The 10795-nt window shown below is 33.3% G+C and overlaps 2 protein-coding genes and 1 pseudogene across 2 annotated transcripts; all 3 read left to right on the top strand.

Annotated features, from left to right (window-relative positions):
• Positions 1-1002: 1002 nt before the first annotated feature.
• On the top strand, positions 1003-3520 carry LOC105790566 (zinc finger protein WIP2). The gene is made up of 2 exons (XM_012618229.2): positions 1003-1685; positions 2784-3520. Exons 1-2 carry the CDS (start codon positions 1101-1103, stop codon positions 3219-3221), a joined length of 1023 nt encoding a protein of 340 aa, XP_012473683.1. The 5' UTR covers positions 1003-1100; the 3' UTR covers positions 3222-3520.
• A 2329-nt stretch (positions 3521-5849) lies between these two features.
• On the top strand, positions 5850-7437 carry LOC128042988 (ribulose bisphosphate carboxylase large chain-like). The gene is made up of 2 exons (XM_052634763.1): positions 5850-5872; positions 6595-7437. Exons 1-2 carry the CDS (start codon positions 5850-5852, stop codon positions 7355-7357), a joined length of 786 nt encoding a protein of 261 aa, XP_052490723.1. The 3' UTR covers positions 7358-7437.
• A 641-nt stretch (positions 7438-8078) lies between these two features.
• Positions 8079-9570, top strand: LOC128042987 (acetyl-coenzyme A carboxylase carboxyl transferase subunit beta, chloroplastic-like; annotated as a pseudogene).
• Positions 9571-10795: the final 1225 nt, after the last annotated feature.

Raw genomic sequence — 10795 nt, 5'->3', positions numbered from 1 at the left:
CCTTTTGGAACACAAAAAGTATTTTGATGGAATAGGCTTACGTAAAAACAAGCCAATTAAAATATTGAACATCAGGAGGAACCTGGAAGGCCAAAAGGAATACAATCAAACCTGTTGATGGCAAGAAAACAATAATAATTTCGATATTTTCACTAAAAAATTGCCATGAGAGTCCGTCTCCCACACAAGTCTATCACTGCAGGCATCATTCAGCACCACATTGTCAGAAAGAAAATCAGTCTCACGGGAAGCAAACAATATCAAAATCTTATTAGAAGTACAATTTGGGGTGAAAAATGAGCAAAATGCGGAGAATAGAACAAGACTACTAAATTCATCCATCAATTCCAAGGAGTAAGATGTAAACTTATATATTCAAGAATCTCTAAACTTTTATTTATAATTCTTTAAATTGAATCAAATCGAAACAAAATTCAATTTATTAGGGAAGTAGTTGAAAAAAAATAATATTGAATTTCTTTTTCAAACATTTTCTTAAATGTATAATCGATATCTTCTCAATTCAAGATGAATCTTAAAATCATTATAATTGGAAGGGTTTGATTTAAATACACTCCCTATCTCAATAAGATTAAACATATATAGACAGTAAAACAAATTAAAGCGGTAGTGATTATACTATTCCCAGTGAAAAAGATGGATGAGATGATTTCCTTTTATCATAAAATCACACACACACAAAAAAACTAAAGACGTCTACGCTCCACCGCTCTATTCTTCTCCATGACTTCCTCTCTTTTATGGTCTTAGGAGACAAGGACGAGTAACCTGATTGCCTAATCTCTGACTTATGTCTCCTCCTTTTACTTTATTTCTTTGTCTGCATGGCATTGCAATAGCGATAGGGGTAAATTATTTTCATCTCATCGCTTCCCACTCTCTTTTATGATTCTACCTTTCACTTTTTGTAAATTTGACAGGGTCAGGCATATATGTGTATATCTATTTCTGTATGTATGTGTTACCTATCCTATCTTATCTATCTATATATATTATAGTGTGTGTTTCATCATTCCAGTTGCCAAAATACAATCAAATCCTCACTTTATATTATTTACTATTCCAATCTCACAGCCATTATGACAGACCCTTACTCCAATCTCTTCCCCGGAGGGGGCTTCAACTTCGTACCTCTAAATCCCCACTACGCTACTCGTTTCAGTACTACAGCACCTCCTCCTCCTCCTCCTCATCCAACCCATTCTTCCCAACCTCACACCAACAACAACATAATCTTCAACACATATTCCAGTATCGAAGCTCAAACGCCTCATCCTTGGCCAGCTCCACCCCAACAAGCACTTCCTCTAATCAATTATCTAAGTCCTACAAGGCAAGAAGAGAATGAACCCTCGAGCAGTTTCATGGAAGGTGATAAGGGCATGAACAAAGAGGCTGCAGCTGCTGCTGCTGCTGATGAGGAGGCTGAAACTGTAACCCTACACATAGGCCTTCCTATCCCTATTTCCGATCTGGGGTTTGGGGGGCTCTCCCCATCTGCACATGTGACAGACAGATTAGGAGGGAATGGGAGTGCAGTTCCTGGGTATCCTTTAACCAAGGGACAGTATTGGATCCCTACCCCTACTCAGATTCTCGTTGGTCCTACACAGTTTTCATGTCATGTCTGCTGCAAAACCTTTAACAGATACAATAACCTGCAGGTATGCCTCATTGCATGAGACATGATCCGCTAAAATTTCCTTTTTTCCTCTTCACTCGTACATCCTTCTTTCATCTCCATTGATTAGTCTTTTCTTCATCTGATCTGAGACTCTAAACTGTGCTTTTATTTTTATTTTAGTTATGTTTGAACCTCGATAAGTCATTAAGGTACCAGGAGAGAATGAAGTCGGTAGGTTTAAGTCATTAAGGTACTGAAAATGTTGCTGTTGCTTGTTAGGACTTTGAAGAGTGTGCTAAAGTTAAACTCCAGTCCCCAGGTGAATTGCAAATATAGGTTAATGCAAGACTGATGAGAGGGTTTCAGACTTTCAGCTGGTCTTTACTTTGAAATGCCCTAGTCATTTTTGTCATTTCATTTCTCCAGTCTGCAAAAGAAAACACCCTAGATTTGCATCCCAAACAGACAAACATATTAATCTGACACTCCAACTTTGAAATTAGAGACCTCTAATGGTTTGTTCTTGCAAATAACAACGGCTGATCATGTTAATTTACCAAAAATAACTTCAAAATTAACCAACACGTAACCCCCCTTTTTTTTCTCCATCCAAGTTTTTATGTTTGGAGTTCATTTTCCGACTTCTTTCATCTCTCTCTCTCTCTCTCTCTCTCTCTCTCTCTATATATATATATATATATATGTCTTATTTCTCGATTGTTTAAGCAGATTCATATCTAATAGATGCATAGTCATCTTTAAGGGGTTTTCATATCTAATAAGATAAATGTATAGTTATTATTTAGGTTAAATGAATGAAATACAAATGTTTTGATTAGTCTTTTTTAATCATACTAAAAGACAAGTGACAGTGTTTTACCCTTAATTTTTAATAGACCAGATTAGGGGTTCTTGCCGTTTTTCTTTAGTTTGTAATTTAATTTCTCTTAGTTTGCAAATTCCAAGGAGCTCTTGAATGAGATAATGAACACCACCTACTCATAGTGCATTAAGCGTGTATGTACTTCTTTGCTAGAAATATACTGTTACCAGGTTGCTTCCCCCGCCTGGATTTGACGCCTGTGAATCCCGTTACGGTGGGTTTTTTGCTTCATATATAAACGTATTAATTGTACAGATGCATATGTGGGGGCATGGGTCACAGTACAGAAAAGGACCAGACTCCCTAAGAGGAAGCCAACCAACAGCCATGCTAAGGCTCCCATGTTATTGCTGTGCACCGGGTTGCAAGCACAACATCGAGCACCCAAGAGCAAGGCCTCTCAAAGATTTCAGAACTCTCCAAACTCATTACAAAAGGAAACATGGTGTTAAGCCCTTCACCTGTAGGAAATGTGACAAGGCATTTGCAGTGAAAGGAGACTGGAGAACCCATGAGAAGAACTGTGGGAAGATTTGGTATTGCATTTGTGGGTCTGATTTCAAGCACAAGAGGTCTTTGAAAGACCATATCAAAGCCTTTGGCCCCGGTCATGCTGCTGTTGGCATTGATTGTTTAGATGAAGATGAAGAACCCGGGTCGGAATTTGAGCTTGAATATGAGTCGCCAATCTAGCCCTTCCTTACTTTGTTACTTAAAACTTTTTTTTAGATCAAATTGTTTTTGCTTCCATTTTCTTAGCACCCTCTTTTTCAAATATTGAAACATTACGAGCCATGACAATGGCGAGCTGTTTGTGCATATACGCATACATTTTTTAAAATGTAATTTTCCTTTTATCTATGTATTTATATTATTGCTGAAGCCAGTGTTTGTTTATGTTGTTTGGTTTGACTTAGCATTTGCAAGTAACACAGATGTTGTTTATCATTTTCTAAACCAATATAAGATTTGTGTAGTGTGTGTATTTTTAATTTTTGATGTTATAAAACGAAATAATGTCGGAAAATTGGTTTTATAAACTTTGTCGGCATTTTTTTTTGATAAAACTTTAAATGTGTGGTTTACTTATTTTAGGGATAAATTGTTATTGAATTTTATATTTAAATTGTGAAATTTAATATAGAAATTAACATGGATATTGTTGTATATAAAAGTTAAATAAATTATTTTAAAGAATATTCTCGATATATTAATGAATTAATTGTAGTATATGCCATTCATGAATTTTAAAACACTACTGTTGGAGTATTTTAATAAACGAAAACATCTGATCTCCTTTACCTAACGTAAAAAGAGTTTTCAGAATATTTATTTATGGAAGTTTCTTAATGAAGACATTTTACTTTCATAATTTTGTTTACTTTTAAGGGTAAACTACACCCATGATCACTTTTGTTTACCTTAGGTTACGTTTTAGTCATTTATGTTTAAAATGCTATGTTTTAGTCATTTACGTTATCATGTTGTAACATTTTAGTCATTGAGCCATTAATCGTCGTTAATGGTGTAACGATGGTGACGTGTACGTTAAATCATCATTTCAAACAAAATTTTAGGTTAAATTATACAATTGATCCCCATATTTTTTCGTTTTAAGTAATTTAATTTTTTTCTTTTATGTTCTTTAAACTTTCCTCTTTTTTCCATTCTCTTTGTTTCTCCTCTGTTTTATACATTTCCATTTCTTTTAACATATTAGGAAGTCGAATTGGCAATGAAAAAAGAAGTAGGAAGTCAACTGTCATCATTTGCCTATAACCAAAACCCGTAAACCCTTACCATGCTTCTTTTTTCACTACCAATTCGACTTCCTGGTATGTTAAAAGAAATAAAGAAGGTAGAAAAACAGAGGGAGAAGTAGAAGAGAATGGAAAAAAAAGAAAAAAAAAAGAAAGAAAGTTAAAAGAACATAAAAGAATTAAATTGCTCAAAACGAAAAATTATGAGGACCAATTGTATAATTTAACCTAAATTTTTTGTTTGAAATGATGATTTAACGTGCCACGTCAGCTTACCATTACACCATTAACAACAATTAACGGCTCAATGACTAAAATGTTACAACACGATAACATAAGTGACTAAAATGTAACATTTCAAACATAAGTGACTGAAATGTAACCTAAAGTAAACAAAAGCGACCATGGATGTAGTTTACCCTACTTTTAAAGTTTATTTAACATTAATGAACTTATAATTACATTTTAAATCTTTAAGTTATATTTAATAAATGTTTACTTTGTTGATTTCATTCCTTTCCTACTATTTTCAAAAACTAAAAGAGTTTTACTAAGTTTTTAAGGAAAACATTTATTCATAATAAAAAATCCACAAAGAGAGCAAGAAGAGCGGAAGAACATCTAAATAGTAAATACCCAAATCAATAGGCTTACCTTATATACTTGTCGTAGGTCTCAATCTCCTTAACTTGCACATTTAAAGTATTATTGAACGATAGAATAGAGAATAGAAAATTAGGCACTTGCCCCCAGTTCAACGTAGCTCACATGTAATAAAGCTGTCCTAGCTATAGATTGAGTTGCCTTATTGGCTCATCTAGTACGAGTCCATAGGAAGAACAAAGATTGAAGATATTGACAACCCTGAACAACCAAACCAAACTTGGAAAAATCAACATTGCTACTCATCAAAGCTTCTCACACTCGAAGATAATCTGTTTAAAACAGCATTATCAAAGTAACAAGAATGCAACCAAGATAGCGCCTCCCGAATTGCAATAGTCTTAGCCATAAGCAACAACATACTTGGACAAAAATGACTTGGGAGTAGATGTTTATTATGATAAGAAGTTTGATGTACTTCCAAGATTCCATGTCCGTTAGGTGTAGAATTTTATATCAAATATATTTTTTATGTTTATAAATATAAACTTCAAAGAAGCATTATAAATACCCGATTAATGAATAAAAAAATGCTTTTCTTTTTCTTCTCCTATTTTGTATTTCTTTTTATCTTTTATTCTTTATTTTATAACATGTATTCAACACAACTCTCAAATTTTTCTTCAAAATCTCAAGATGAAACCCATTTTTGCTTGATTTCTTATTCAAAATCTCATTATTTGCGAAGAATAAGAAGATGATAACCAAAAGAAAGAAAAATTTAAAGAAAGGTTTCAAACTTGCACCTCAAACCCTTTAAGATTCTTCCTTACCCGTTCGCCTAATATGAAAACTTAAAATATTTTATGCTAAGAAAAATTAAAATATTTTATGCTAAGAAAAAAATTATAGAAGTAATGTGGACCTGGATTCAAGAAGAAAATAAAACAAAATATTAATGGAAGGATTCAAACCTACACTGTAAGGATCCTTTTTTCTTAACCGTTCAAAATACTTATATTGTTATTGTTGGATCTGGTATCCTAAGTATATATTTGTTTTGTATATTTGTATTTTTCAAAAAACTGGTTTAACAATATCCATTAATTACATTAATACCCTTATACATTATCCTCAATGGTTTTTGCATACAAAGCAAAATGGAAGCAAATATTGGCTCAATGATCATCTAACGTTTAACTAATACTAAGCGATTTTACGTGGTCAGATCGTAATATAGAAAGACAATTTGTATGAGTAGATGAAGCAAAACATGTTTTCAGTATGACCGAAAATGAGCAAACCGATTGAAAGACTAATATGACATCTATCAAATCTAATTAGGAAGATGTTTTATCTTGAGCTTCGGAGCGAATGATTCCCAAAAGATAGAGAAATATATGTGGTTGGCTAAACTGACTATAACCTCCCTAACCTGACCCAGAAGTTATGGTCGGATTTTGAAGGCCATTTTGGCCACCGAAACGATATGGTAAATAAATGATCCATTTATTAGAAAATTTATTCTTGAAAATATTTTTCTTACATTTTTAAGAAAATCAGTAATGGGCTTCTTTTTATTTTATAAAAACATTAGTTTTTGCCAAGTTTAATTAAAGTTAAATGAAAAATTAGCTTATTAATTTTATAAACATACTTGATTATTAATTCATTATTCGGAGTTTCGAAAACCAATTTTACAGCGGAAAAACCTTTGAAACAGGTGAAATCAAAGGGCATTACTTGAATGCTACTGCAGGGACATGTGAAGAAATTATCAAAAGGACCGTGTGTGCTAGAGAATTGGGAGTTCCTATCATAATGCACAACTACTTAACAGGTGGGTTCACTGCAAATACTAGCTTGGCTCATTATTGCCGAGATAATGGTTTACTTCTTCACATCCATCCCGCAATGCACGCAGTTATTAATAGACAGAAGAATCATGGTATGAACTTTCGTGTACTAGCTAAAGCTTTATGTATGTCTGATGGAGATCATATTCACATTGGTACAATAGTAGGTAAACTTGAAGAAGAAAGGGACATAACTTTGGGCTTTGTTGATTTACTACATGATGATTTTATTGGAAAAGATCGAAGCCGTGATATTTATTTCTCTCAAGATTGGGTTTCTATGCTAGGTGTTCTGCCCGTATCTTCGGGGGGTACTCACGTTTGGCATATGCCTGCTTTGACCGAGATCTTTGGAGATGATTTCGTACTACAATTCAGTGGAGGAACTTTAGGACACCCTTGGGGAAATGCACCGGGTGCCGTAGCTAATCGAGTAGCTTTAGAAGCATGTGTACAAGCTCAAAATGAGGGACATAACCTTGCCCGCGAGGGTAATGAAATTATCCGCAAGGTTAGCAAATGGAGTCTTGAACTAGGTGCTACTTGTGAAGTATGGAAGGCGATCAAATTTGAATTTGACGCAGTGGATAAATTAGATAAACCAGCTTGATAAATCAAATTTGAATTCGAAGCAATGTATACTTTGTAATCCAGTAATTACTGTCGGTTTGTTGAATTGCAATTATACTCGACCCAATATTTTACTAAAAGGATTGAGCCGATTCTATTGTCTATATTTTTTTATAGATATATTTTTATCTAGATATACAAGATCTTAAATACAAAAATAAAAGACTAAACACAACTCAAATTTTCTCCTCGGTCCATAATTAATCCTATGTATGGATCCTTAGGATTGGTGTATTCTTTTCTATCCTATATACCACGGTTTCGGATCATGGATCGAGCCAAGCATCACAACTTCTACCCATCTTGTATGTTGTTCTTTTGGCTTCATGTTGGAATAGAAACTTATTGTATTGTATTAGTAGACGAGATTTTACGAAAAAGGTTCTTGATAGGAGAAAATTTTCTTTTTTCCAATTTTTCAATGCTGATTTTACACAACATGGGGAAATCACTATTTCTAATTGAAAATTGATATTTCTAATTCAAAAGAAAAAAAAAGCTCTATCATATATAATGAACTGCTACTCCAGGTTCTCACAAAAGAGAATCGTTTCTTTCAATATTCACTCATTGTTTGTTAATAACCTTAGTGATTGTATCTAGTATGCGTATTCTGATAGGAAATAAAATATTCAATTGATTTTTCATCGAATGACTATTCATCTACTATACTTTCATGCAAATAGAAGCAAGAAAGCTCTATGGAAAAATCATGGTTCAATTTGATCTTGTCTAAGGGAGAATTAGAATAAAGATGTGGGCTAAGTAAATTAATGGATAGCTACCTTGGTCTTGTTGAAAATACTACTGTAAACGAAAACTCGACTAGAAATGATACGGATAAAAACATTCATGATTGTAGTGACAGCTCTAGTTATTACAGTAAGGTTGATCATTTAGTTGACGTCAAAAACATTCAAAATTTGATTTCTGATGACACCTTTTTAATTAGGGATAGTAATCAAAACCGTTATTCCATATATTTTGATAGTGAAAATCAAAATTTTGAGCTTAACAATGATCATTCTTTTTTAAGTGAACTAGAATTTTTTTTTATAGTTATCATAACTCTAGTTATATGAATAATGGATCGAAAAATGATGTGTCCCGTTATCATTTTAACTTGTATGATAATGATACTAACTATGGTTGGAATAATCACATTAATAGTCGTAATGACTCTTATCTTCGTTCTCAAATCTGTATTGATAATTCCATTTTAAGTGGTAGTGACAATTCCAATGATAATTATATTTATAATTACATTTGCAGCGAAGGTAGAAATAGTAGTGAAGGCAAAAAGTTTGATATAATAACTCGTGAAAATGGTAATGATTTAACTCTAAAAGAAAGTTATAATGATCTCGATCTATACAAGGATTTGTGGGTTCAATGCGAATGCGAAAATTGTTATGGAGTAAATTATAAGAAATCGTTTAATTCAAAAATGAATATTTGTGAACAATGTGGATATCATTTGAAAATGAGGAGTTTAGATAGAATTGAACTTTCGATTGATCTAGGCACTTGGGGTCCTATGGATGAAGACATGATCTCTTTAGATCCCATTGAATTTCAGTCTGAAGAAGAGCTTTGTAAAGATCGTATTGATTTTTATCAAAGAAAGACAGGATTAACTGAAGCTATTCAAACAGGCACGGGTTAATTAAATGATATTCCTATAACAACCGGGGTTATGGATTTTTAGTTTATGGGGGGGAGTATGGGATCTGTAGTAGGCGAGAAAATCACCCGTTTGATCGAATATGCTACCAATAATTTTTTACCTCTTATTCTAGTATGTGCTTTCGAAGGAGCCCGCATGTAAGAAGGAAGTTTGAGCTTGATGCAAATGGCTAAAATATCTTCCACTTTATATGATTATCAGTCAAATAAAAAGTTATTTTATGTATCAATTCTTACATCTCCTACTACTGGTGGAGTGACCGCAAGTTTTGGTATGTTGAGGGATATCATTATTGCTGAACCCAATGCCTATATTGCATTTGCAGGTAAAAGAGTAATTGAGCAAACATTGAATAAAAAATACCGGAAGGTTCACAGGCGGTTGAATATTTATTCCATAAGGGTTTATTCGATCCAATCGTACCACATAATCTTTTAAAAGGTGTTCTGAGTTCAGCTCCACGGTTTTTTTCCTTTGGATCAAAATTCAATCAAGTAGAGTCTTAAGTGGAATTTTTTTATTTGTAGTAAAAAGGTAGTTAGTTAGTTTATCAGAATCAAAGTCAAAGCACTTGTTTAATTTGTTAGTATATGTATTATTAAATTGGTCCAATTGTTTAATGTCCATACATGAAAATACTAAAAATATCCCAAAATCAAATGCCATGACACAATTCGTAAAATAAATTATTACAAACCAAATAAATAGAAATATAAATTAAAATACTTTATTTAGCAAAACCGAGATGAGACCTCCAAATTGCAAAATTCGAACCCTAACCTTGTGGACTACCTGAAAAATGTTAAACTAATGGGATAAGTTTTACAGCTCAGTGTAAGTTTCAATCAAAAGTAAATAGTGTATCAAGACCATAAAATCATGCTTACACGCAGAGTCAACAACAATAGTAGTCACTAATCACTATATTTACAAAGATTACAGAATGATGAATTCTAGAATTTAAATACATGATCATGAATGATAATGCAATTCCTACCCATCCATCCACTACACTCCATATCAGAAGGAGTCGTAGCTCATTGTGGTTTAACCACCGGTGACAGTAGATAAGCGCAGTTATACTGCCAGTCAAATTTTGTGGATAAACCACCAGAACAGTGTTGTGAACGAACCGCCAAAACTCTGAACAAAACTTCTAAAAAATTATTGATTTATTGCCAAAACTCCACAGATCTCCCCTATCTCCGTTCAACCAAATCCTGACGTAATGCATAATGTCATTTTTATCATAATAGTAGAACCAATTATGGTGCATTACAGAAGAAAGTCATACCATGAAATCAATAAACCAGAATAGTGGCATGTTTTACAATCATGCTAACAGAAGATACAAAAAAATAACAACATGCTTATCAGACATGCAATGAGGCAGAATAGTGGGTATGCATTCATACATTCATTAAAACATGTGATGTCATTATAGCGATAAACATTAACAGTTTGTGCATGTCCGAACATAGCCAACAAGCCAATAAACAATTCAACCAACTTAGTAAAATACATGCAAACATATTCATTCAACTATAGTTACTTGAGCATAACCGGCCAACCGTTGAAACAACTACAGACACTCAGCATGCAAGTTAACACATCCCACACTTCACACTTAGCTAATTAAGTAACCATCTTCACATTCGGCCAAGCATCTAAAGATGCTCTTACGCATTCGAACCTTATTGAAGCAATTAATACATTCGGCCATAGGCTAAT

The sequence above is a fragment of the Gossypium raimondii genome, chromosome 8 (assembly GCF_025698545.1).
Source record: "Gossypium raimondii isolate GPD5lz chromosome 8, ASM2569854v1, whole genome shotgun sequence".
Taxonomy (NCBI): Eukaryota; Viridiplantae; Streptophyta; class Magnoliopsida; order Malvales; family Malvaceae; genus Gossypium; species Gossypium raimondii.
The sequence above is the reverse complement of the archived record's forward strand: the minus strand, read 5'-3'. Positions and strand labels throughout refer to the sequence as shown.

Coding starts and splice junctions, on each gene's coding strand:
- LOC128042988 (XM_052634763.1), top strand. CDS start 5,850: ATGGAAGGATTCAAACCTACACT. Junction 5,873..6,594: donor GAAGGATTCAAACCTACACT/GTAAGGATCCTT, acceptor CCAATTTTACAG/CGGAAAAACCTTTGAAACAG.
- LOC105790566 (XM_012618229.2), top strand. CDS start 1,101: ATGACAGACCCTTACTCCAATCTCTTCCCCGGAGGGGGCTTCAACTTC. Junction 1,686..2,783: donor ACAGATACAATAACCTGCAG/GTATGCCTCATT, acceptor TTAATTGTACAG/ATGCATATGTGGGGGCATGG.